The sequence below is a fragment of the Plasmodium knowlesi genome, assembly GCF_000006355.2.
Source record: "Plasmodium knowlesi strain H genome assembly, chromosome: 8".
NCBI lineage: Eukaryota > Apicomplexa > Aconoidasida > Haemosporida > Plasmodiidae > Plasmodium > Plasmodium knowlesi.
This window is the reverse complement of record NC_011909.2, coordinates 709,871-736,990: the sequence shown is the minus strand read 5'-3', so window position 1 is coordinate 736,990 and position 27,120 is coordinate 709,871. Positions and strand designations below refer to the sequence as shown.

The 27,120-nt window shown below is 39.4% G+C and overlaps 7 protein-coding genes across 7 annotated transcripts; 2 read left to right on the top strand and 5 right to left on the bottom strand.

Annotated features, from left to right (window-relative positions):
- Nucleotides 1-192: 192 nt before the first annotated feature.
- Nucleotides 193-1,848, bottom strand: PKNH_0816500 (Rab3 GTPase-activating protein non-catalytic subunit, putative; the record flags this gene model as incomplete). The annotated part of the gene is made up of 1 exon (XM_002258769.1): nucleotides 193-1,848. One exon carries the CDS (start codon nucleotides 1,846-1,848, stop codon nucleotides 193-195), a length of 1,656 nt encoding a protein of 551 aa, XP_002258805.1.
- Nucleotides 1,849-3,876: 2,028 nt separating this feature from the next.
- Nucleotides 3,877-4,560, top strand: PKNH_0816400 (conserved Plasmodium protein, unknown function; the record flags this gene model as incomplete). Its single annotated transcript, XM_002258768.1, has 1 exon — nucleotides 3,877-4,560. One exon carries the CDS (start codon nucleotides 3,877-3,879, stop codon nucleotides 4,558-4,560), a length of 684 nt encoding a protein of 227 aa, XP_002258804.1.
- A 724-nt stretch (nucleotides 4,561-5,284) lies between these two features.
- Nucleotides 5,285-6,766, bottom strand: PKNH_0816300 (conserved Plasmodium protein, unknown function; the record flags this gene model as incomplete). Its single annotated transcript, XM_002258767.1, has 1 exon — nucleotides 5,285-6,766. The coding sequence occupies one exon, from the start codon at nucleotides 6,764-6,766 to the stop codon at nucleotides 5,285-5,287; it is 1,482 nt and encodes a 493-aa protein (XP_002258803.1).
- Nucleotides 6,767-9,447: 2,681 nt separating this feature from the next.
- On the bottom strand, nucleotides 9,448-11,394 carry PKNH_0816200 (enolase, putative; the record flags this gene model as incomplete). Its single annotated transcript, XM_002258766.1, has 2 exons — nucleotides 9,448-10,745; nucleotides 11,352-11,394. 2 exons carry the CDS (start codon nucleotides 11,392-11,394, stop codon nucleotides 9,448-9,450), a joined length of 1,341 nt encoding a protein of 446 aa, XP_002258802.1.
- A 3,726-nt stretch (nucleotides 11,395-15,120) lies between these two features.
- Nucleotides 15,121-17,444, bottom strand: PKNH_0816100 (KIR protein; the record flags this gene model as incomplete). The annotated part of the gene is made up of 4 exons (XM_002258765.1): nucleotides 15,121-15,477; nucleotides 15,587-16,399; nucleotides 16,579-17,316; nucleotides 17,427-17,444. 4 exons carry the CDS (start codon nucleotides 17,442-17,444, stop codon nucleotides 15,121-15,123), a joined length of 1,926 nt encoding a protein of 641 aa, XP_002258801.1.
- Nucleotides 17,445-21,458: 4,014 nt separating this feature from the next.
- Nucleotides 21,459-23,017, top strand: PKNH_0816000 (Plasmodium exported protein, unknown function; the record flags this gene model as incomplete). The annotated part of the gene is made up of 2 exons (XM_002258764.2): nucleotides 21,459-21,548; nucleotides 21,728-23,017. The coding sequence occupies 2 exons, from the start codon at nucleotides 21,459-21,461 to the stop codon at nucleotides 23,015-23,017; spliced, it is 1,380 nt and encodes a 459-aa protein (XP_002258800.2).
- A 1,171-nt stretch (nucleotides 23,018-24,188) lies between these two features.
- PKNH_0815900 (ribonucleoside-diphosphate reductase small chain, putative) lies at nucleotides 24,189-25,809 on the bottom strand (the record flags this gene model as incomplete). Its single annotated transcript, XM_002258763.1, has 5 exons — nucleotides 24,189-24,281; nucleotides 24,441-25,098; nucleotides 25,253-25,389; nucleotides 25,519-25,551; nucleotides 25,723-25,809. 5 exons carry the CDS (start codon nucleotides 25,807-25,809, stop codon nucleotides 24,189-24,191), a joined length of 1,008 nt encoding a protein of 335 aa, XP_002258799.1.
- Between the last annotated feature and the right edge of the window lie 1,311 nt (nucleotides 25,810-27,120).

Genomic DNA, 27,120 nt, shown 5'->3' with positions numbered 1-27,120 from the left:
TTAATAAAAATGACGAGGAGCAAAACTCCCCCTACGGTCACACGAGGCATTACAGAGGTAGACACTCGTGTAGTAAAAAAAAAAAAAAAAAAAAAAGGCACGATGCATATTCCACGTAATGGCTACTCTGGACCAGCTAACGAGGTACTATAACAATAAGGTATCATCATCATTTCGCAGCACCGCGGAAGGTCAGACTGGCCACTTGACATGAAACAACTCAAAGTTGGTGTTCATCAAGAAGACATGGTGACTGGTGCTGAAGAAGTATATTTTATTCGGAACGTTATGGTCAGCAAAAAATATTTTAAAAAGCTGAGGATCTTCATACGTACGCACGCTATACACCTTGTGTAGCGTTCTGAGATCCCAAATTTCGATTAGGTTTCTCGTTTTTAGGTAAAAAAAAATTGCCTTATCATCCATCTGGTCTTCGTTTTCCCCATTACCAGTTGCATCTGTACCAGTTGCGTCTGTACCAGTGACTATCGCCCCTTTGGACAAGTTAGCCGAAGGACGAGTACTCAATTTTCTTTTCTGAATAAAACTCATAAACGCTGATCGGTAACTTTTCCACATGTGCAAAATGTTCAAAGTGCAAATGTTAAATAGACATATCCTTCCTAAATTATCCAAAGCCAATACCAAGTTTTGATTCCAGGGGCAAATACAAATGTCAATAATTTGTCTCTTCGCGTCGTTAAAACAGTGCACAATTTGTGAGGTGAGATTATCTGTAACGCTTCCATACGTATTTGATGTGTTATGCTGTGGAATGATAGCACTAGGTTCTGTGATTTGTGCTCCAGTGGAACAAGACGCAGAACCCGGAGAAGGAAGTGACAAGGCTGTTGAGGCTGAACCACCTGAAGGTGCCACCGATTGGGAAGTTATCCCTCCTGAAGAAGACGACGTAGTTACCATCCCACTGGACGTATCATTTTTCTTCGTAAACATGTTTTTCAAAAAATTATTAATTCTGGAACTCAGCTTTTCTGATGCTCCAAAATTTTCCTTCTTTGTTAAAAGGTCATTATTAGTAGCATTTTGTCGAATAAGACAAAGTATCGAAATGGTCATGGTCTTAGATGTTATTACATAATTGGCATTGGCAATTCTATTCCACTGGGGATGATGTGAAATAATAGCGTCTGTGATGTACCTAGACAAATCATCCCTACTGTAGATGCAATATAAATCTTTTTTAAAAACATCAGCAGAGTAATTATTGTTTCTCAAAAAGATATGATTTATTATAATATTTTTATTAACGGTGAAGGAATAATCTAGTGGTAATATTTTTGAATTACTTTCCAACGCTCTTTTAATCAAATATAAATTTGTATTTACCACAGTGTTATTTTCATACACAAAGAGAATATATTCCTTTTGGCGTTCTACAAAAATCAGTTTTACTTTACTATCTACGAATTTATTTTGCATGCAGATTATACCTTCATGATTGTATAGGAAGACTTTTCCATTGTTCAGGCCCAAAATAATATGAGGGAAAAAATTGTTAATAAAAAACAAATTGATCGACTCGATACTTTCCTTCTCACTTAGCAATGGGTTGAAGAAATTCAAGTAGACAATATTTTTCTTGTTCAGACAGTATACAATAAAGAACAAATAATTCTTGTTGTAAAAATAAAAGAGCATGTTTATGAATTCTTCGTCTCCATTTTTCTTATAATGGGCCATGTCCAATTTGGACTCAAAAATCATCACTCGGCAGTTCTTTGTGTTGATGTCTTCTTTCGTTATGCAGTAGTTCCCCTTTACAAATATCTTGCTCAAAATTTTTATTAAAATTTCGAGCGTGAATACTTCTTCCAGTTTGATCATTGTGTCGTGAGGTGTAAGCGATCAGTCATCAGAGATCAGCGGTCAGGCGGCGGAATGGCGCCACCTTCAGCGAAACGTGGGGAACTACCACTCTCTATGCGCCGATCCCTTTAACCCCATATCATCCCCCTAGCCATTATTCACCAACTTTGCACCCAAATGATCCTTACTCGACGTCTTGCACATTGATTTCCCTCAATGAGGTCTTTTTTTTTTTTTTTTTTTTTTTTTTTTTCTTCTCCTTCACAATGTTGCCTTGGCCGCTACACTATATATGGACACTTGGGTGGAGAATCTCCTTCCACTTTGTGCTTCTTGCAAAATGTTTTTCTCTCCATTCATGTCATTTTCGCATGTCATATCATGGGTTGGTGTTCCAGCGTGGTAAAGGGTTAGAGAAACCACTGAATGGAAGAAACCACGCTGGCAACAGCTGAACGTGCGCCTCGTCAACGGGAAAAAAACAAATCAAACTTTTCCGCCTGTAGGAGAAGGCACAAAAATTGTGCAAAAACCTCCACAAACGCTTTGGGATTTAAAACATTTAGAAAAATTCGCTATGCTGACGCTTTTGCGAAGGAATTCCTTTCAGCATAAAATAAATCCACTTAGTTAATCGTCCTGATAGCTCTATTTCCTCCTTTTCCCCACTTAATTACAATGTTGCAATTTTTTTTTTTTTCTTTTTTCTGCTCCGCTGATTTGTGCGCCCCGCGTGCCGTAACACATGCATGCTGTGGAGCAGGCATGAATTATACCATGCGTGAATTTTTCGTTCACTTTGGGGCATAATTAAGCAACCTTGCAGCCACAAAAATGAATGTGTTTTCCTTCTTCCCCACCCCGTTTGGTAAATCACTAAGCGGGGTGATTTTACAGGGTTTACCATTCTTCGGGGGAAAACCCTTTAAATGCGCCCACAGACCCCCAAGGGGGGAAGAATAAAAGGGATGTAAACTACATATTTAAATAAAGAAAATTAGCATCCAGTAGAAAAGGAAAAGATAAAATGTAACACGCTGGGATGAACTACTTCCATTTCACATTATGATGGGACAAAAGAATTCTTCCATCAGGAGTGACCCCTCCCCCCATATACGACACACCTGCATAAGAAAAATAATGCCTCTTCTCTATACCAATTAGCAGAAAGCGTAATGCTATATGATTATTTGGCTCATAAGGATTTAATGGAAACAGTGTGTCTTTGTCTGTACGGTGCGTCGATGGCTGCGCGATAATGCGGAATGTGCGAGGGGGGCCATTCTCATCTGGTTCGATAAATTAGAACCCAGCAGGACCCATCGCACACAGCACAGTGAGCAGAAAATCAGTTCTCTGTGTACCCCACCACGTAACCTCCCAGGTGATGTCCTACGAAAAACATATAACCTCCCTCCACTGCGAAACAAAATGAACGCAAAACGGGGTCAAGCCCAACGTGCGGAACACCCACCAGTCCTGCTGTGTGCACGGGGTTCCGACGTAAGGCATATAGCTTCAAAGTAGACAAAAAAAAAAAAAAAAAAAAAAAAAAAATTTAATGCCATCGAATTGTGATTGATAAGCCCAAGGAGGGAATTTCCGAATGTCTTTTCCCCTAACTTGGCTACTAAAGCTTCCTTTCTGTTCCTCGGTTTCTTCATTTTCTTTTCTCCGTTTTCGCCTCTCCTACCCCAACTTTGAGAAAAATAAAAAAGCGTCGAGATTTGCTTTTCCCGAGAGGAATATTTTTATGGCGCACTAATACAGTAATGTGTCAACTATAGCAATGGCTAAGTAGAGACTACGTTCAGAGCGCCACCCTCGGGAAGAGATAAGAAGCATCCCTTCTCATCGCTCCTGTTTTATCATTCAGAAGAGCGGCATAACAGGGTGAACACATATGGATATGACTGCTTCGGCTATTACTACCCACAGCATCGCCAATACAGACAACAACGACAATAACGATAACGCTGCTAACGCCGCTATAACAGATGACGCCTCCCCCCCTTTAGATGAAACGCGCAAATGAACTGATCCACCATGGCGGTCGCGAAGATCACCTCGATGAAGGATTCAAAAAGAAAAAAGAAAAAAATCAGAAAAAATGCATATCTTTTTTTCTTGTTCCTGTTCCTAAGCGGGGTAGTCTATCTTGGCCCTCCTACCTTCTTCACTTCTGCGAAAGGTATCAACCTAAACGATACAAATGGGGGAAAGCCCCCGAAGGATGACGAGCACTTAAATGATAATAACCAGAAGAATAAAAAGGGGAAAGACGAATCAGACCAGATTAACAACCAAAATCAAACAGACAAAAGTCATAATACAGGAAGAGGCTTTCTTGATTTATTTAACAAAAACAAAAATGATGGAAATGACTACACATTAAATTTCATAGATGCTGCATCTCTTGTAAACCCTACAGACATAATTAAAAATGGCACCTTCATATTTGACGCTGTCAATTATTTATTTAAAAAGTTGAAGGAGGGACCCGCAAATGCAGGAAATCCAGATACGCATGCCTTACGACCTGGGAAGGATGCCGTCAGTGCAAATGAAATTAAAAGGATAATTCTTATCAAGCTGCTGAAATGTGTGGCTGTGTTAATTCTGATCTACGTGGTTATTCGCTTGACCTTCACCTTCATCAAAAAACTTATAAATTTGATAATTATGTTCTTTTTCAAAATTATAAAGCTTTGTTGCTGTGGAGGGAGCTGAACGTCATGTGTAAGAACCGCAGTGGACACCTCTCTGTGCGTTTCCCAATGGGAATTTTACAGGGCGTCTTCCGGTTGCATAACATACATGGAAAAATCTCGCTGACACACTTGGGGGATTCTCCGTAGGTGCCCCCCTTTTGTTTTATCCAATCCACGTTACACTGCTCACGTTTGCTTTGCCCGGCTCCCCTTCGCTAGGCACATTTCCCCTTTGTTTTCCTTTTTTCCTTTTTTTCTTTTTTTCTTTTTTTATTTTTTAAACTTAAAAAAATTATACTGAAGTGCAAATTTTTACATGAACTTGCAAAGCAGCTGTCTTCACAACTACGATGCGGTTACTTTTAAAAAACTAAAAAATCGAGAACGACGTAAGGGCCAATGGACGGAAAAATGAAAAAAAACGCACAAGTCAAACATACAACAATGTTACATTAAATCTTATATTTTAGATAAACGAGGGGGGAGAGAAAAAATTGGGAAATCCTCAGCCCGGCATTTTGGCTAGCCATACAGTGGGGGGAAAGTACACAATATGAACAGTAAAAAAAAAAAAAAAAAAAAAAAAAAAAAATAAAAAAAATGCACACATGTTCAGGTGAAACATATTCTTTTTTCTTCTTCAATGCGTCAAATCTCTTAAGTGCTTTTGGAGTCTTCTGCACAAAGGTTGCTTCATCGAGGGGGGTTATTTCCCCTTCTTGTGAGAAGCGCTTTTTCCTGTGTCACACCTTATTCAATACGAGCCTTACCTCGATTTCCTTGTTTTTCTTAATCCGACCCAGTAATGAAAAGCGATCCTTTTTATAAAAGAACTTCTCACTTTCCACATTGCACTTGTCGTACATAAGTCTATTTATCGATTCATCCGAACATAAGGAATTCCCATTTGAGTGTTGACTGTGGGTATTTAGTATTGTCTTGTGTTGTGTGCGACCTTGTGCGCGACCTTGTGTGCGTTCCTCTTTCGAGTCCACAGGGGAATTGTACGTGGAGGAACTTTTAAGAACCTTCGCACTTGGGGGGGACATTTTCACGTTCGTTCTAGGCGGTTTAAATACATATGCATCTTCCCTTTTTTCGTTGTGTAGGACTATTCTGTTGGAGGTGTGATTTGTGCTTGTTGACAATTTTCTACTCGCTTCGTTGCTTCCACTGAGGACACTTTTTCGAGTAATTTTCCCTGAGTCATTCACGCCGCCAGTCGAGTTCCGTAAATTGTGGTAGGATCCGTTGATGAGAATTTCATACTTGCTCGGAGCGCGCCCGCTCACGCTGCGAACTCCATGAACGTTGCTCACACGACCAACATGGCCAGCACGGCCAACACCGCCAGAACCTCCAACGTCAATGCTACCATTTTTTATTCCCTCGAGGATGATCTTTTTCCACAAATTGTATGATAAATCCTTCTTCTTACTTTTCGGATGATTTCTTGTGCTACTTGACCTACGTTGCCCCGCAGCTGGTGAGCCACAGTAGTAAGGGAAGCAGGAATCCACCCCCCTGTCCTTGTTCACTGCTCTGCAAAGATAGCTGTTGGGCCCCTTCTTCAAAAAACTCACGTTGTAACCATTTCCACACTTGCGGCTATTTCCGTTTCGACCTTCCGATAGGATGTAAGCAGCGTGTGTCTTGAGGTACGTACGAATGATGTCCTCCTTGATTTTGTTTGACGGGTCGTCCATGACAGAAGGAAAGGCTTCCCTATACCTGGGGATTTTATTTAGAATAATGTATCTCTCCCTGTTGAATTTTGCATTATTACTAACACTTTTTCGTTGGAACAATTTTCTTCTCGTGAGATGATCGTATTGCTTCATTTTATTACGTAAGCAGTGGGCCTTTTTCCACCTCTTCTTCTCCTCCTCATTGTTGATGCTCTTGGGCAATGTCACATATTCGCCTATCTTTAAAACACTGTCTAGATATTCTCGGCACTTCAGTTCGAACTTATCAACATTGTTTACTGAGTGGTCTCTCCTCTGGCTTCCACCTGTAGCCGCGGCGCCAACTGTTGCACTAACGGTAGCACTCCCCCCGTTGCTTACGTTTTTCCTCGTGCTGACATTCAACCTATTCGACGCCAACTCCCCATTACCACCCCCATGGTGATTAAGCTTCTTACCCTTGGAGACGAATTTTATGGCTCCGTTTACGCTTCTGCCTAAGCCAGTTCCTCGAGTGCTCCTTTTCTTGTCTTCCATGTTTCTCGGCGTCGTTAGAATATGCCACTTCTTTTTGTCAACTTCGTCAGGGCGTATAGACAGACCTAAAAATGTGTGTGCATGTACAAATACGCCTGCACGTTGTAATACATCAACCGTGTGCTGCTCCTATGGGGATTTGCGCAAAGTCGGCCAATACGACTATGTGTGTGTTTTTATATACGTGGCTTCCAACTGCCAAGTATAGAATAAGAAAAGGAGTCCACTAAAATGTTCCACTTGTACTCTATTCTTTGTTTTTCGTGGGGGAAATCTCCAAATTGTTACTGTGATGTGCACATGGTGTTTTTTTTTTTTTGTTTTTTTTTTTATAGTATCGCATGTAATGGCCTGTAACTATGGGTCAGCTTTTTCTTTGATCCTTTATTTTCTTCACGTTTATGCGTGCATGGATACGAAGACACTTCCCCCCTTGGTGAAACACGTTCTGGAAGTGGCGATGGGTCCACTTCCATGCTCATTAATGTGCCTTCCCCTCTTCCGAAGACCCATCCACAAAATTGGGGGAGAGACTCGGAAAAGGCGGGAGTTTCAAATGGGGCCCCCCCCCAAAAAAAAAAAAAAAAAAAAAAAAAAACGCAACGGGGAAGGAAGCAAGGAGAAGCGGATACTTTGGTGTACCCAAATGGGGACAAACGTAACACAGGGACGAGGAAACACAAAAACTAAATTGAATTTAACAAATTTTCTGTTGTGTAAAAAGCAGAGTGTTGTTGTCCTCCGCAGTAGTATAGTGAAGAGAAGAAAAAAAAAAAAAAAAAAAAAACTCCAAACAGTACAAGCGAAAATTACAAAGTTCAAACTTGTGGAAACACAAAATGGTTAAAGGGAACGTGAAAAAGGAAAGAAGAAGAAAAAAAAAAAAAAAAAAAAAAAAAAACATGTTCTACAGAAATAGACGAACTTTGACGTTTTTTTTTTTTTTTTTTTTTCTTTTTACTGACACAAGTACACAACCACATATTCGTTATGACGTTAAATTCTTCAGTGTGTAAAGCAACATGTTGGGGGGAAGGGTCAAAACAAAAGAAAAAAAAGAAAAGCTGAGGAGCAAAGGTCACGCCGAATTGCCCCACTTTCAGAGTTTAATGATCATCACATGCGCAGGTGTTTTTTGTGTAAGGTGTGCACGTGCAGTTGCCCTTTATTTAAAAAAATGAATATCCGCAAGGAAAAAGCGGAAGGGGGAGAACAAGAAAAGTCATGCAAGAAACTTTTCCTAAGGGTCAACCTTTTCCCTCGTTCACTCATACGATCGTGCGCCCTTGTTGTAAAACTTTTTTTTTTTTTTTTTTTTTTTTTTTTTACGTTTGTTCCAAAACAACTGTTCATTTTGTGCTGGCTCGGCTGTAGTAATTCCTTTTGATCACTGCGGGGGTGACAGTTAGGGGTTACGTTCGATTGGGTTGTCTTCCTCCATCACACTTCGCTTTTGTTCGTTTTGTTTTTCGCCCTTCTGCATGGGTTGGATTTTTTTTTTTTTTTTTTTCCTTCTCCCTGTCCCTGTGGGGTACACACGTACTGACGCGGGACTCTCCGGCGCGGCTAAATTGATCACTCAGCAACGAAGTAGCATCATGTTACCGACATGTTATCCATAAATAAGTCCCGAATTTTTTTAAAGCGAACAAAATGTATGTTGGATAAACTGGTTTCTTTTTTTTTTTTTTTTTTTGCAAAAATGGGACATTCGCATGCTTCCTTTTTGATACTCTACATCGCGTCTACAGGCAAGGGTACAATGTCTTTGTTTCACCTTTGCCAAAGTTAATTTTTCCGTAATTATGGATTAATCGGTGAATGGGCGAGGGCGATTACTCCCTCAACTGGAATTACTGCCCGTTTTTTTTTTTCTCTGGACGCCGAACAATTGCGTAAAAATTCTGTTAACATCACGCGGGATTGTACTTTACGTAGTGGAGGCTGTTCCACTCTTCAGGTATCGACCTGAAGTTGCATCTTTTTGCCGCACACCTGATCCGCTTATCTTTATAACTATCCGGGCCTTTTCTACGAGGAACTATAAGGGGATTGGCCAAAGAGGCCTCATTCCGCTTCGTGTGATATCTTCCTGTCGGGGTGTCCTGGCAAGTTGTCAAACCGGCCAGTCGATCTATGTTTCAGAGTCGCAGTTTTACAAGTTCGTGTTTACAGTTTGGATAAAGTGAAAAACGCATGTACGGCGAAAATAGAGACTCACGAGCACGGGGACCTTATTTAGTTTGCTTGGGCGCGTGCAGGTATCTAAGCCGATATAAACGCGCATAAAAAGGGAAAATACATTTGAAGGGATAAAAAAAAAAATGTAGACGTTGATGGGGTCAATGGTATAGACGCACTGATTGTATGAGCACTTCTACATTTGCACGATCGAAACAATTCGGGATACCACTCTGTGCAAAAGGGGCTAGTGGGGCGAGAAAATGGAGTATGATGATATCCGCTTGGGAGGCAGAACCTGGAATGGATCACCCACCCCTGAAGGATGGAGCTACCCTGCTCGTAATAGTAACACGGACAGGCGCAAATCCTTCCTCCAGTTTAGCAGTTCCCATGTACATCACTCTTCAGCACCACCACCCTCCTCCCTTCGCTCAATACGTACTGGTGGGGAGAGCACACCACATAGGGCCGCTCCTCCATCCGGATACGGACAACGCTCAATTTAATTGGTGCCTAAACTTCTCTCCAGCGAAAAGGGCATTGCTTCCAAGGGATTCTTCAATCCTTAACAACTGGTTATACTTTGCATTCCTCTCACTTCTGCATGGAGCACCAGTCTTGATTTGTCCAGTTCGGAGAGCAACCACCAAGTCGGCAATGAAAACGTCTTCTGTCTCTCCAGATCTGTGGGAAACCATAACACCCCAGTCATTCTTCTGTGATAATAAGCAAGCCTCAATAGCTTCCGTAATGGAACCTATTTGATTCACCTTCAACAGTAGGGCATTGCAGGCTTTCTTCTCCAAAGCTTTGCTAATCCTTGTAGGGTTAGTAACAAGTAAGTCATCTCCCACAATTTGTACATCCTTTCCAATAGACTCTGTCAGTTTGGCATAATTTTCCCAATCGTCTTGATCAAATGGATCCTCTATCGAAATAATTGGATACTTCTTCACCATATCGATATAAAGGTTAACCAACTCAGCTCCACTTTTCACCATAGACTTATCATTATTTGGCGTTTTAAAGTCTAAGTCGTAAGTCTTACTATCAGCTTGGTAAAATTCCGATGCCGCAACATCCATGGCGATTTTTACCTTTCCTTCATAACCAGCAGATTTAATGGCGCTCACTAAAAGATCCAAAGCTTCATTCGCATTTAATATGTTTGGAGCAAATCCTCCTTCGTCTCCTACATTTGTTGCATCAATACCATACTTCTTCTTAATCTCTGATTTGAGCGTATGATACACTTCTGCTCCGTATCTTAATGCCTCTTTAAAATTTGGAGCACCGACTGGTACTATCATAAATTCCTGGAAGGCCAATTTGTTACCAGCATGGGATCCTCCATTTATTACATTCAAACACGGCACAGGTAAAACCATCTGGTCATTTTTCTTTCCTGCTAATTGTGCTAGGTATTTATACAGGGATACCTTATTGGCCGCGGCTCCAGCCCTACATACAGCCATGGAAATTGCTAAAATAGCATTTGCTCCTAATTTACTTTTGGACCATCCCCATTCGTTTTTGCTTCCATCTAATTCTTCCACCATCAAGTTGTCAATTTTCTTCTGCTCTCTGCAATCCATACCAATCAACTTGGGGGCTATGTGCTCATTAATATTGTTGATGGCCTTCTGTACACCTTTTCCTAGGTACCTGCTCTTGTCATTGTCTCTCAATTCCAATGCTTCGTAAATTCCTGTGGATGCTCCTGATGGAACTGCGGCACGAAAGATACCGACATTCGTTTCGAGGTCCACTTCGACGGTTGGGTTTCCTCGGGAATCTGCACAGAGGGCCATAGGAGACATGAACAATAAAGTGATCCGTAAAAATAACATAGCGGTGGCGTGCACTGGGCGAAGTATATAATGTTCACTGCACAATTTTCACCCCCCTGTTAACAGTGCCCATATTTCACCTCGGGGCTATGAGAAGTACACATTATAGGCACGCTCAACTAGATGCTATGCCCCCCCCCAGAAGGGTTCATTAACGAAAGGAAACTGATATGCCGAAGTACACGTAGCCAATTAGTTACATGCTAACTGACTATAACTTCCCTGCCGCCCTGTTAGCGCACAACACCCAGGTACTCTCCCATGGGTGAAGGCGCTCAAAGGATGACTACTCTTTTCAAAAACACTCTCCCTCCGGGAAGTTCATCTGAATGATCATCTACACATTCGCACATATGAATAACGGCAATCACACCACGTGGTGCACTTGCAGTCACAAAGAGGCTGAGAAGCAAGCACGTGTACAAGGGTCACCTCGCCACTGCTTCACTTAGTGAACGTGAGCCCGCGTAGGCTCAAACATTCTATCCCATGCGGCTATTTGCCAATCGAGGCATAAGCACACGCAGTGCTACATCACTCAAAATGCTTACCCAAAATTTCACGGGCAGAAATACGGGTAATTACGTGGGCCATTTTTTCCTACGTGTAGATGGAAGGTATAAAGTTGTGGTAAAAACTTTTGGGAGTAATACGTAAAAACGATATTTCTCTATGTGGTAAAAATAACGCGATCAGCGAAAAAATGTGAAAGAAGTTGAATGTTAGAGATTAATCAAAAGTTTTTTCTGTTTTTTGTTTTTTCTCCTGTTATATACGTGTTTTGCACGTCTGCGTGATAATTTGTAGAAGAATATTATAAACTTACAAGGAAAGAAAAAAAGTATCTTTTAAAAAAAATGTACATAGAAGAATAAATATATTTAAGAAAAAAAAAAAAAAAAATGCTACTACTGCAAAGAGGAGAAAGTGTACGCTTTTATATATAAAAGTACCAATTCGGTTGAGTAGGCCCACTTCTTGATGGTGCACATAAAATACAATTATTTTTACATGCAATAAATACCATGCTATGTTTTGTCTCCTTCCGATTTTTTTTTTTTTTTTTTTCTATATAAACACGGGTCGACAGCATATAAATAATTTGTAGTTCGAGTACAACGAGGGGGTGTTCTCTTCTACATGCCCAGCACGTGAGCGACATATGGGATGATTTATGTACGCACCATTTGTATGCGGTATAGTGAGGAAAAGGGGGTTCAAAAATTACGAGGCTGTCGCAATATATCTTTTTTTTTTTTTTTTTTTTTTTTTTTGCTACTTCCACCCTGGCACCATAGGTGCCACCTTCTCTATGCTGTAAGGGGGAGAATCACAATGTAAAGGTTCAATGCACCGCTCACGCGAATGCATGGTTGAGGGTGGCTATGCTACGCGCAGGCCGCCAACTCCCTTATTTGTATGCTCCACATTTCAAGTGTTCCTTCCTTTTCTCCTGCGTGCATATGGCTTAGGGCGTTCCATACATCCACATACGAGCAGAAGAACATTTTCCGAATATTACATTGCCCCCAGTGAAGAAGGCCCCACACTCCGCCTGCGTTATTTCTTTTCCGCTCGCTGCCCCACCTCAAAAGTACGAGAAAATACAGCAACATATGCATGTGGCACTCTCTTTTGACGCACCCCATCCGAAAAAAAAAAAAAAAAAAATATATACTCTCGCTCCTTAGGTGCACACTCCGCAAGCTCACATGACACGACAACATAGGAAAGGTGACACATCGATAGATTAAATTTTTTTTTTTTTCATACTTTTCACTTCAATTGAAAATGTTAAAAATGACGTTCAAAATAAGTATGCAAGGGAGTACGCGTCTTTCCTTTGTAAAAAAAAAAAAAAGGAGGAACATAATTTTCACCTGGCCAGGCAAAGTAAGAGGCTCTCTTTTGGTTAAAAAAAAAGGGGAAATTTATTATGGCTACCTTCCCCCTTGTGAATATTCCTCTCCTCCCCTGCATTTATGTTCTTTAGGAAGACGATAACACATTGGGCAAATGGCCAAACGGAATCGAATTGCGTACATTGTCCTGTATAACCTAACGTTAACATTACCATCGTGTGGATGGCGGATTCAAAAGGGGAGGAACTAAAAAGTGAAAAATAGGAATAAATATAAATACATTTGTATGCCCCGGAACAGGGTATATCCTCTTACACGTCATGAAGCATGCTTACCCTGTTCAGCTCGACATAGGCCAAATGGCAGTCAACGGAAGGTATATGTATTCCTCACCCATCACGGATGCCGAATTGCTTCGGTGTGTAGTAGAACACATTCCCCATTAGAATGAACAAATTGAAAAGTTAGTTGGCATAAATCACTAACGCAGTTTAGTGATAGGTAAATATACACAAGTACACATTCACGTGAGATAAGAATGACTACCAGTAGGAGGGGCTCGTCGTAAAAATGTCACTTAAAAAGAAGGGGAATAAAAAGGGACTTGGCAAAATTACCCCAAATGGTTCTCTACCCGTTTTGCAAAAATGTGGATCAAAATGCACCACAGGAGGATGGAAAAAAAAAAAGAGTCTAACTTTACGCAGCATGCCGATTGAAGGTTTTTTTTTCTTCTTCCCTTTTTCACGTCAAAATGTTCGCACAAAATTACAATTATACAAATATGGATTCATTATTAAAAAGCATCCGTGATAATCCACCAATCTGATATAATTACCACTTTGAAAAAAAATGTAACATCATGTAGGGGATGTGTGTCTGCGTAGGGTCATGCTGCTTCGTCCTGCCATCTTGTATTGTCTCGTCGCATCCCCTCTCCCCTTTTTAAAGGAGTATGCGCTAAACATAAATAAAAAAAAAGAGGAAAAATATATCCCCGGATTGGAGATTTATGTATTTTCCCGAAATTTCCCTCGCATTGTATACTGAACAGTCTGTTTAGTAGGAGCCCATCCACCTGTAGTAGTAGCCTCTAAAATGCCGTCTGTTCTTGTACTGCTTTTTGGTCCTGCAGGTGGAAGTGTGCATGTATGTATGTCGGTGGGAGGAGGAGGTGTCAGCGGAAAAGCACTCAGATGAATGTGCACAAAGGTGGAAGCACCAAAGGAGGAAGTAACATTAAGGAAAGCAACACTGGGGAGAAGAACAACTAAGGTTTTAGAACAACCGTCGCTAAGCCATTATCCCCGAAATGGAAAAGCTCCTGGGTGTAGCTTAACCAATCCATGCATGTACCACATAGGGGTAATGCTCAACTTAGCAGGTTTTTTTCCCACTCCGCACAATCGCGGATGTATACCCACGGGTAAACTCAAACGAATGCACACGTATGCGCAAGTGTGCGCACATGGGAAACGGGCAACGGACACCCGTCTCGTCTGCGCGGCATTTACAATGAATGTCCGAACCTGCAGCGATCCACCCTTTGCGTTTGTTTACGTGGGCGCAAATAATGAAATGGAGTGAACAGCACTGGTATGAAACGCTCGCGCCAACTTATCCCGATGAGGGGAAAAATTCCCGTATTCAAATTTAGCAACATGGTGACAATACTACAAAAAAGAGTGCCTTAGGTGTAGGCACATAAATATGTATGCATATGCGCTTTTATAGGATAAACCATACGTATGTTTTTTTTTTTTTTTTTTTTTCCCTTTTTTTTTAAAAAAAAACAAACAAAAAAAAAAGGTCCGTCCCTAACATATGTTGGAGTTGTTCCAATGTATAAACGGTTCGAATAGGTGGGTTCACCGGGAACCTTATATGTGCGTACATGGGGAATTCCTTCGCAGGGGGGCGTCCAATGTTCCTTTTGCTGTTTTCTTTTTTTTTTTACCTTTTTTTTTCATTCCTTCTTTCCATCTATTCTTTTTTCTTCCTTTTCCTTTTTTATTTTATTTTTTTTTCTCCCATTTGAGTATGTGTGAATAACGCCGCATGAAAGGAAAAGAATACTCCCAAACGAGGCGACGCGGAAGGAGAAAAAAGAAAAAAAATAAAGGGAAAAATCCTTACCCTTTTCAAAGGAATATTTACATATTACCAAAAAATTGGCGGGAAAAATTATTAAAATTATAAAAATTATGAAGACAAAATTTTTGTAACCAAAAAAAAATTAGCACTTTGGATGTTCACTAAAAAAAAAAAAAAGTTGCAAACAAAAGTGTACAGAGCACCCTTTTAAAGAAACAAAATGAAGAAAAAGAATAAAGGACGGAAGAAATGTCATTCTCCTTCCTTACACACGGAATATAAACTGTGCGCATGATTATTTATACATTCCTTTCCCCCTTTCGTCGGTAGGCAGAGGAAAGGAAATACTACACATTAATATATGTTACATGCGAAAATAACTAATATTTTGGCCGCTTCCATATCTATATTCGTTGTTTGCTCTTTCCCTTCTTCTGGGTGGTCCTCGTCTTCTTCCATGTCCTTGTTGTTGTCCACGCTGTCTGGGTTGTGATTGCAGCGGTTCTTCATAATATGTGGTAGAATTATTTTCTATGGATTCTTCCAGTGGGTATAGTGTCGACAGGTATGATGAATATTCCGTTGGAACTTCGGTAGAAATGTCTTCTGTAAAATTACTAAAATTAGGACCAGTGGATCTTCTCGCCCTTCTTCGACTCCTGCTGATGTGGTTGCTCCTTCCACCAAATTGTTCACGTAACCAGAAAGGTAAAGAAGTGTACTACGATAGAAAGGGTGTTGATGGCGGTGGTGTGTGTACATATATATGCATATGATATATAGAGTATATATGGTAGATATTACGGGTTGTTGTAATTTTATCCACTTACTTTATATAAAAAATATGCAATGGCAGGTAATCCAACTGCAGCCAATCCGGAGGAGGCAATGGGGCCGTCTCTTGCAAAAGAGAAAATGGGAGCGATTTCTGCAGATACTGTGTCTTCCCCTGATTCTCCGTTGGAAATTATATCTGAAGTTTCGGCATATGCTGAAATTTCATCCTCCAGATTTGATATACACTTTTCCCCTAGGAGTTCCTCAGGTTTGTGTTCATCATATTTTGTTTTAAATTTGTCACAAAATGCCTTCCCCTCACCTTCAGTTTTGCCATTGCAGTATCTATGTATAAGCTTACATCCTATGGCCGCCTCTGTCAGGTATTGGTCTAATTCTGTACTACAGGGTGAATCACCGTCCTGTAATTTTTTCTGTACAGCTTCATGGTCTCTGTAATAATCATACACTCTTTTCTCCCATATGAAATCCTTCCTGTCAGTGTAGCTAAGGTCAATTTGACACTTATTCCCTCCATCAACGGGCAATTTCCCTAACTGTTCACTGACTGTACCCATGAACTTCCAGAATGATTCATGATCATCAAATGCGGTGGAGTACGTATTACCCACGTGATAATATACATAGGAGCAAGGTGAACCATCCCACGGTCCACTGCCTTTATTTTTATATGCGTAACAGAAATATTTTGCAATACTATTAGCTTCATCATCCACTTTAGAATGTCTCTTTACTGCCTCTACCACTCCAGAAATGAGGTTACCATAGTCCCCACAGGTGACTTCATTATTGACAATTCCATTGTACGCAATTTTTGAAGGTAACCACTTGTTTAAATCATCTTCCTATAAATGCAATCATAAAGATGGGTATGTTTTTACATTTTTACTGTATTGTCATAATTGGTAACATGCTACATGTGCACATATTAATTTATTCCATCTGCTAAACACACATTAATTCATCCATGTATGTTAAAAAAGGGGAAGGTATCGAACCTAGAGTACTGTTCCCCACCACTAACCACATCTGCTAAATCGACCACCCCCTGTGGAGCATCACTAAAAGATCCACTACTTCCTGCTTGGTTTGGATTTGGATTTGGTTTACATGGTGATGATGTGGTCAATTTTTTTTGCAGTTCCTTCACTTTTGTTTCACAATACACCTTATATTTCTCCCTATAATCCTTACAGTATGTACCACTTCCACGTTCCTCCTCCTCTGGACAATCTGCCTCCACAATTTTGCATGCTCCACTAATTCCCTGCAGGTACCGCAGAAATTTCAAATAATTTTCTGATGTGCAGCCTTCTATGAGGCTTTGCACGGTATTATAGTTATAGGTAAAATCATGTATCCTCTTCCTTAGCCCGAAATTGATTTTGTCAGCATCTTCGTACTTAACTTCACATTTAGGTCTATAGTCAGTGCCCTTGAACGCTTCGTAAACTTTGTCCAGGAAGTTTGCCAAGTCCCTATTGTTCTCATTCCTGAAGAATAAATTTCCCGCGTAATAATAAAAAAAGTAACACCAGTGATCATTGGATTCATTTTCCTTCCCCTTTTTATTTGCGCAACAATAAGCATTCGCAATGGTGTCCTTTATAGCAGTGAGCCCAGGGTCCTTTCCTAACAGAATTCCTAAATTATTTTTCCAATCGTTCCGCCCAACGTAATTACAACTACATCCGTCCACATGGGCCCTATCGAATTTATCATAGAAATCGGACTTCGAGGGCAACCTCACTAAGGGTGGTGCCTACAGGTATGATTAATAACATATATGCATTCGTACATTCCTACTGCATGACACATGGAACAATATATGCAACCCATAGTTATGTATCCAACTTAAATAAGAAAACACACCTTTGGTGTTGGTCCCATTCTCTTCCTTCCTTGTGGTATATATATATTTCCCTATATATGTAACAAATTTATGCTAAAAAATGTATATTTCCCCTCCTTTATATTCATTCATACAGAATTAGTATATACAAGAATTTTCACCCCTCCCACCCCAACGCCCCTCTCCTTATGTAATGATTATGCATAAAAAAAAAAGTATATATGGTATTCCTGTATTTCTCACTCCCCCCTAATAATATGAATACGTTTTATTCAATTTTCCTTTTCCTAAGCAACGATAAGGTGAAATATTTATATATATCTATATATCTATATATATATATATATATATATTTGGATATACATATCAGATAGCCATGTATGTAAAGGTATCGCAATTTAACCTTTATAAAAAATTGAGCACATATATTATAGAATAATTCCTTAAGGAGACAGAAATTGCTGATTAAAAATCGTTAATAACAATATTGCATAATTTAAACAAAGAAAAAAAGAAACACAACTGCACCGCTACCCCTCCTCTTTCCTCGCAATGCGTACATTCTTAAATATTCAATGAAAGATATACGTGAACTCACAACACAAATACAAAAACAAAAAAATGTGCATTACCAAAAAGATATATGCTAAATTACTGCTCCCAAATGAAAATCCTTGCGCGCATTCTTAATATAGTTTAGGGGTTTACGGTTTACGGTTCAGGGTTCAACGGTTTAGGGTTCAGGGTTTAAGGGTTTAGGGTTTAAGGTTCAATGTTTAGGGTTTAGGTTTTAGGGTTTAGGGTTTAGGTTTTAGGGTTCAAAGTTTAAGGTTCAATGTTTAGGGTTCAGAGTTTAGGGTTTAGGGTTCAGGGTTTAGGGTTCAGGGTTTAGCGTTCAGGGTTTAGGGTTTAGTCTTTAGGCTTTCGGCTTTACGATTCTGGGTTGAGGGTTTAGTGTTCAGGGATCAGGGTTTAGGGTTTACGGTTTAGAGTTTATAGTTTACGTTCTAGGGTTTATGGTTTACGGTTTAGGGTTTAGTGTTTAGTTTTACGGTTTAGGTTTTATGGTTTAGGGTTTATGGTTTAAGGCTTGTGGTTTAAGCTTTATCCTTTAGGGTTTATGTTTTAGGGTTTAGATTCCGGGGTATAAGGTTTTGGATTTAGCCTTTTCATTTGAAACGTAGACATGTAACTTTAGCATTACGACGTTAATGCAGAAACATGAACCCTAAGCCCTAAACTCTGATCCCTAAACTTTGAACCCTAAAACCTAAAACCTAAACCCTGAACACTAAACCCTAAACCTTGAACCTTTTACGCAGAATCCTAAATCCTAAACCCTGATGCCAGATCCCCGAACACTTAAACCCTAAACCCTGATCCCTGAACACTAAACCCTTAACCCAGAACCTTAAAGCCGAAAGCCTAAAGACTAAACCCTAAACCCTGAACCCTAAACCCTGAACCCTAAACCCTGAACCCTAAACCCTGAACCCTAAACCCTGAACCCTAAACCCTGAACCCTAAACCCTGAACCCTGAACCCCAAACCCTAAACCCTGAACCCTAAACCCTGAACCCTAAACCCTGAACCCTAAACCCTGAACCCTAAACCCTGAACCCTAAACCCTGAACCCTAAACCCTGAACCCTAAACCCTGAACCCTAAACCCTGAACCCTAAACCCTGAACCCTAAACCCTGAACCCTAAACCCTGAACCCTAAACCCTGAACCCTAAACCCTGAACCCTAAACCCTGAACCCTAAACCCTGAACCCTAAACCCTGAACCCTAAACCCTGAACCCTAAACCCTGAACCCTAAACCCTGAACCCTAAACCCTGAACCCTAAACCCTGAACCCTAAACCCTGAACCCTAAACCCTGAACGCTGAACCTTAAACCCTAAACCCTAAATCCTTAACCCTAGATCCTTAACCCTAAACCATAAACCCTGAAAACTAAACATTGAATCCTAAACCCCTTAACCCTTAATCCTAAAAACTGAACCCTGAACCCTAGGCCCTTAACCCTGAACCATAAGTCTTTCAAACCTTAAATTCTGAAGCCTTAGCCCTTTTTCTAAATCTTTCAACATTTACAACTTTGTCCTTTGAAGGATGTGCATATTCTATACCTACAGGGGTAGGTCACAACTTTTCTGTGCGTGTTCCGTTAAGGTATTTGTGGTTGTTTGAAGAGTGTGTTCGAAATAGAGGAAAATGTGATAGGGGAAGAGAAGTAAAAAAATGTCTATTTGTCTTTGTGTCTGTGTATTCTTAAAGGAAGTTTATATATTTGAAATCATCATTTATTACAAAAACATTTTGAAATAATTATGATAACCATATATGAATAAAATGTAGGAATAATAATATTTCACCTTTCTTCTTATATGTGATATACACAGTGTGTTATAGAATTAAATCCAATCTTAATTTTTTTTTTCATCTTTTTTTTTTTTGTATTGTTTGAAAATGTTTACCCTCATGTGTAATCGAGTTAGTTTTGAAAAAGAATTTTCTCCTACTTTATTTTGATCTGTTGGTAAATTCTTTTTAGTGGGGATGTAATGTTCTGATTAGATTTTTTTGTCATAGTATTTTACCTCCGTATCTTTTTTTATTTGAACATAATAATTTTTATTTTCGTAATTGCAATTAAGGTTGCAAATGGACCATTTGTGAAAAGGTTGCTCGTGGAAAATTCCCACGGGGTTCTCGCAGGGTATTTGCGCGAAGGTTTTTGCGCAGGATGTTCCTGGGAAAGGTGTGTTCGCCGGGATCCTTCCTGTAATATGATCATCTTTTAGATGCAACGCGCATATGAAGAGCCGAAATAGCAATGTTCACATGGAAGAGAAGTTGCGTGCTTTCCCTTTCTTTTTCATTCGATTTCATAATATTAGTCAAAGAAAAAATAGGAAAAAATGGAAAAAAAGAGAAAAAGAAAAAACAAAAAAAGGAATAAAAAGAATAAAAGTTGAGAGCAGTGGGGGTTCCTCTTTTCTCAAGGAAATTTTCACATCATCAGCGACGATGTCTAGCGCACAGCACAAAATATAAATATATGTAGGTATACGAATCTGGCGGGTTTCCGTAAAGAAATTCTCAGAACCTCCCTTTTTTTTTTTGGCGGGTTCAGCATCTTTTCCTTGCGTACCTTAATATTTTCCTTCACTCTCGAAAGACTCTCCAAAGGGAAGGTGTTGTCAAGTTGTTGGGGCGACTAAATAAGCACCATCCTGAGGCATGTAATTATATGAATATATAGTAACATGTCTGTGCACAGGAAGGATGCTCCTTCCTTTCTTCTGCCCCTAAGAAAAAAAAAAAAAAAAAATACTCATTTTAAATAATATTTATTTTATATGAAATGAAAGATACTATTTTTAGAAAAAACAGAGAAAATCTTCCAATTATAGAACGAAACTATGGAAATGATTTTGCATATTACCCCCCCCAAAAAAAAAAATTCATCCCATAACAAATAAATTCTTACGTTTTTTTTCTGCTTATGCATGCGGAAAAATCGCACAAGTATTTATACAACATGCGAAAAGGACGAAGCGGAGCAAAGGATATTTGGGAAAAATTTTCCTCCACGCACCCACTATATTCCAACGACGCCTCTGTAAGAATTTTAAAAAGAAATTTTTTCTACTTCATGACTGAATGCAATATAGAATACATGAATATTGCATGTATTCCTATTTTCCGCATGGATTTTTCTTATATGAATATGCCATGTATTACTATTACTTATATGAATATTTCATGTATTATTAATTTCTATATGAAAATTTTTAGCGTGAAAAATTTTCTACCATATGAGCATTATATTCTTCATAGATTCCTGCTCCTATGATGATAATTCTGTTAGAATATTTTAAATGTTCTATTGTTTTTTCGTACTTTTTTTTTTTTCCTTTTTATTCATATCTTTTATCCTTAGACCCTTTCCTTTCTAAAGAAAAAAGAGAGACTTTCCCCCCCCCCAACACCAAATGTTCTTTTCCTTCCCCTTAATCTAACCACTCTTTGAACCCTCTGCAACATGAAGGATAAGGAGATTAAAAGATTTATCCTTCGCACGAGGTTTCTTACCTTCTTTGTGCTAATCTTTACCTGGAATTATCCTTCCGAGGTGGGTTAATTAGAGAAAAGATTTTCCGCAAGTGGCCTCCACGTTGTTACATGTTACTTTTGCATGTTGACAAAGTAACCACATTGGTGCGTATACATTCCTCTGTTCATAACATACATACTGTTTTACATTATTTTTCCAACACCACCTTTCCATCCTGTCACCCCCATCTTCCTTAGTCACCTACCTTTGGTAATCCTTTCAATACGAGTTGTCACCAGAAAAATGCGCCAACCATACATTCGGGCAGAATACTAGTCGGAGACACCACCATGGTGCAGTCATCCCGGATATACCAAAACAGGAAGGAAAAACTAATGGACGACCCACTTGATAAGAGCAGCGACGATTTGTTCAAGAAACGATTAACGCAGCTGATGCGGGACGAGAAGTTTAAGGAGCAATATGAACGCCTATTCCGTGATAACGAATTTATCCAGTTTCTATCCGGCATGGTCAACGATCATGAAAAATGCAAAGACATAGACGTGTCAATTGGGTCGAATTTTATGAATAATGCCAGCTCCGACTGGGCAGAAGCTGTACGAAAATTGTCCTGTTATGATAAGAAAGATGCTTCGCGCAAGTTTAGTCACTCAAATAGGGATGAATCCGCAAGAAGGTTTTCCAAACTAGACGAGTCTTCAAGCTTAAAGAACTTTGATAAGGATGGTCACCATTATGATGACAAATCAACGAATTATGACAGTTCCATGGAAAGTCTCTTTCCCGAAAGGAGAGATTTTCATGGTGATTATGAGGATACTATATCCACAGATACTTACTCACAAAAAGGTGGATACGCCGACACACATTACTACAATTCCGGCGGAGATTTATACCATGTAATGTACAAAAATAATGGACATGGACAGACAAAGGCAAAGGCCAAAACAGGAGTACATTTACCCATGTTCGATGAATATCCCACAGAAAAAAATAAATATTATAACAATTCTAAAAATGGTAGAAGAATTAATAGTGTAAAGCAGAAAATATACAGGAATATGCCTTTCATACGCAAGTTTTTTAACAAAATCGATGCTAAGCTCGAATCAGAAATGAGACGTTATTTGGACATCAAGGAGGCGGAAAAACACAATTATTCCGTTAGAAAATTAAAGGGGACAGAAAAATTATTTTATTTTCTCAGCAAGTACAGAGGGTTTGCTCCTCTTGTTGTGGTTGGAATGATTTCCTCCATACTTATAGTGCTCATAGTAATGGAACAATTCTCTGGCACATTCACCTTAAAGTCCCTTTTTCCGGTCTTAAGTGCGTCAGTAGGACCATTTGCCTATGCAGTACTTGTTGTCATATCCTATGCACTGCCCTTTATACTCGTTTCTTTGGCCTTCTGTATATATGATCTTTTGGTATTGTACTATGCGCGTAAATTAAACAAAATAAAATGCTTAAGGAAAAATATAAAAAATTTAATTGCCATGAGGAATAAGGATGACGAATGAACAAATTAAGAATATTTTGTATGACATTCCTAAAGAAAATGTTAATTAGAATTTCCTAATAAAGTTGTAAAGGAAAATATACATTCATATAGGCGTGTCCTTCCATTTTTTTTTTTTTTTTTTTTTACATATTTTTTTCCGAATTATGTCATTTCGTGCTCCCTGTGATAAAAATATCTTCCCTTCCTTTTTTCATACATAAATTTTTTTTTTTTTCCAGTTCGTTCTGTCTCTACTTTTATTTTATATATTTATTCATCTCAAGTTAAATTTGTTTGATTTTTTCCGGATGTTACACACAACCCGAATTAAACCCCAATTTGTTAAAAAACTATCGACGTGCAGCATGCGATGCCCACCTCATTTTTTGTGTTCGCAAGATATCCATTGTCTCACTGTAAAGTTGTGCCCCTTTCTTTAACATATCGCACAAATGGCGCAAACAGAAAGGAGAAAAAAGAAGGAAAAAAAAAAAAAAAAAACACCAATCGAGCCGTAATGGTCTAGGTGTACTAAAAAGAAGGTAAACTTCCCAAATAGGACGATTGAATTTGGACAAGGAAATATGAGTGAACAACTTTTAGTCCCTTGCCAAGAAGGTGAATTTTTTTTTTTTCCTTTTTTCCTGGATACTTTGCCATTGCTATGTTCTGTTACGTCCGTTACCATTTCACATGAGAAAAAAAAAAAAAAAAAAAGAAATGCTAAAATCGTATGAGGCCGTGCAAACTGAATTTTTTTTTTTTTTATCCCTCGCGCCCGCTCCTTTCAGTGACAAAGTCCTGATCACAGCATGTCGTGTCAGAGGGTAGAGGTTCCGTTCCTCCGAAAGGGTGATGTCGTGTGCATGATAGCGGGTAGGCACATTTATGCTCCACGCAACGTATGCATGTGTACAATACCTGCTGCGCGGAAAAGACCTTCTCCTACGCTCACAGCATGTGTATGCCTTATCGTATTATATATCCTCTCAGCAAGTTGTTATGAGATCATAATGGGATAATTTTAATATTTCCCGCATTCCGTGGCGTGCGTTTGTGTGAGTCATTTTCATAGGCACAAGGATGTTACTTTATGTTCTTCGAAAAGTGGTGCTCCTGGTTATTTTCCCTCTGACGGGGTCTCCTCCGCGTGTGCTGGACCCTTCCCTTTTACATTACGCTATGAACACTTAGAAGTCCTCGTCCAGGACGATCTGTCTCTCTCCGTAAATATCCTCCGCCTTTTTGACCGATTCTGTCTTTTGATTCTCGCTCACCACGATCTGCATGGAAAAAAAAATATATATATATAATATAACAAAGTAAAAAAAAAAATAATAATAGCAAATTATGCCAAAGAAAACTGTGACGAAGTCCGGTTGGCCGCCACTACCCATAGCATGTAAGATGCCCAAGTAGGAAAAAAGGAAAACGTGATTAACCTTATTAAATTCAGGCCAGGTGAAGGGGTACTTGGAATTAAAATACTTGGGGTGCTTCAAATTAACGAGCATGGTATCCGCCAAGTACTCCAGAAAAGACTTCACCTGTTCCTTCTTTATTTTCAAAACGGACAAATCGAGCATTTCTATGGCAAACTGGTACTCCAACTTCACAGCCATTTTAAAGTAATCCAAAAGTCTTTCATATTTTAATTTATTATTTAAATGGTTGCAACACATAACGGAGAAATCTCCATGCAAGTATTCATCCCGGTGTATTTTCTCATGTACATTACACAAACACGGAAGGATAGAATTTTCTTTACAGTATCCAATGAGGATATTTAAAGTTCCGTTGAAAAGCACTTTGGATATATATATAAGCACGAGTTTGTTGTAAAAAGGTATATTTGTTTCGAACAATTCGGTTAGCCACTTCTGCTTCTTCAACACACTGTCCAGCTGTATGACTTTATTAATAATGGTACGCTTCTGCTTGGCGTCTGGGATGTATGTTTCGAAGATGCATGCGTACACTTCGTCGTGGATATTTTCCATGCACATTTGGAAACCGTAAAAGGCCCTTCCTTCCGGGATTTGAATGATGTCCAGCATTTTGCTTGTGATCAGCGCCTGCTCTTCGTATACGTGCAAATCCCTGTGTGTGTGTGGGGGGGGTAGTCATTAGCGGTGGATAATATGATTTACAAGGGGTAAATTAGTCATATGGTGCATGGACCTGGTAGCGTGTAACTGTGCGCTTTTTAACATGCCCAGCCCTATTCCACTCGGCTGCGCTTCGATGTGCTTACTTCAGACTGTAGAAGCATATCAGCTCGAAGAGCTTCACAAGCATGTTCTTGTCTATGCTCTCCAAGAACTTCTTGTCCTTATCAAAGTTGTAATCCTCAGCTGTCCAGAAGAGGGACTCTACCTCTTTGTAGTAACTCTACAGAAGGGATGAAGCAAACGCCACGTACAAAATATAAAAAAAAATGCATAGAACAAACTAGTACGTGCAACATGGAGAGGAATAAACCAATCAGATATTTTTCTCCTTTTTTTTGGAAAACCCTACCCAAAAGGTTTTGTATTTGATTGGGAACATAACCTGCCAAGGGGAAGAAGAAAAAAAAAAAAAAAAAATGGGGGGGAAAACATTACTGCTAATACTTTTTCCTGTCTGTACATGTGCATCATCAGTGCGATATGTAAAATTGTGTTACATGGGGTGATGCTGCACGTGTAGCTTGCTCTGCCATGTTTCCATTTGGCCCCTTACCCATCTGAACTGGTTCTCCTTCAAAATATCGTCATTGTTCTGAGCGTCCAGCAGAACTTCCTGATCATGATAATGCTCCTTGTCCATTTTTATGACGCGCTAAAAAGGGTATGCTCTTAGTCAACGTTGAGTTTGTTCTCTCACAAAATTGCGGAAAATAAAACAAGGCTGTGCGTGGAAAAAAAAAGGAAAAAAAAAAAAAAAAAAAACAAGAAAAAAGAGAGAAAACCCCAAAGTGGATGAGACACTACTTTTTTACAATAAAATATTTCCACGTAAACGTTTCTCCAAATAGTTATTCTTCCCTTTAGAACATTTTCCGAAACATTTTACATTTTTAAAATGCGTGCGTTTTACTTCTCATTTATGCATACAAATGTGGGCATCCATTCACACGCATGCACAGTACATGGAACATTAGCATCATCCCTTCGTCACCTCATTCCTTGTTCATCCTCGTGTTTTACATGTGTACGTGCTTACATAACTTCGTTTAGTTTAAAAAAAAAAAAAAAAAAAAAAAAAAAAACTTCACTGTTCCGCTTCAACACGTTCCATACATTTCCTAGAAGCTTCACACAAAAAATTGAAGCGGCATAAATGGGTCTCGGGGAAAGAGAAATTCGCAAGGAGGAAGCCGTGAGCTCCTCTAACATCACGCTCACATTTATGCACGCGCGCTGTAATGCAAGCATACATGCATGCTTATTTTCACACTCCTTTTTGTATTAAGCGCACTTTGCCGGGGATGCAAAAACAGCAGCGAACAATGTCTAAAATCCTTCCAGCATGCTGTCAGCGCTCATGTATGGCATATACGCTGCACGTACGTCTGAGCGCTGGGTACCTTGGCTCCCATGGAAGCGACCGGAACAAAGCGGCAACATAAAACACACGCCCACGGAAAAGTAGTACCACCACCATTCCCCTGTGCGTTTTCCCACACAAACATCGCGCCGTGCGAGAGAGCACATGCATATCCGGAGTGCCTACTTATACATTTATCAATCAGTGTTGCGCAAAGTCCATTTTTATCGTCCCCAATAAACACCACAACAAAATGAAAGAAATTCCACAAGTATTCACCGGTGATCATCCACACGTTGAAGGAAAAAAAAAAAAAAAAAAAAATCGTAACTGTGGTAGGTTGCTCTGCAAATACTGCATAGATTAAACAATACACAAACACACGCATCAACTTGGAGAAAAAAAAGTTCACACGGTTAGGGATAGGAGAAAAGTAATTCTTCGCAATACGTTCAAGGGCGCAATTGCGTTTTTTAAAATTACACATATTCTCAACTTAACTGAAATGTGAAAAAAAAAAAAATAATAAATAAAATAAAATAAATAAAAGCCCCATTTCGACTGTGATAATCGAATTTTTGATTTCCTTTC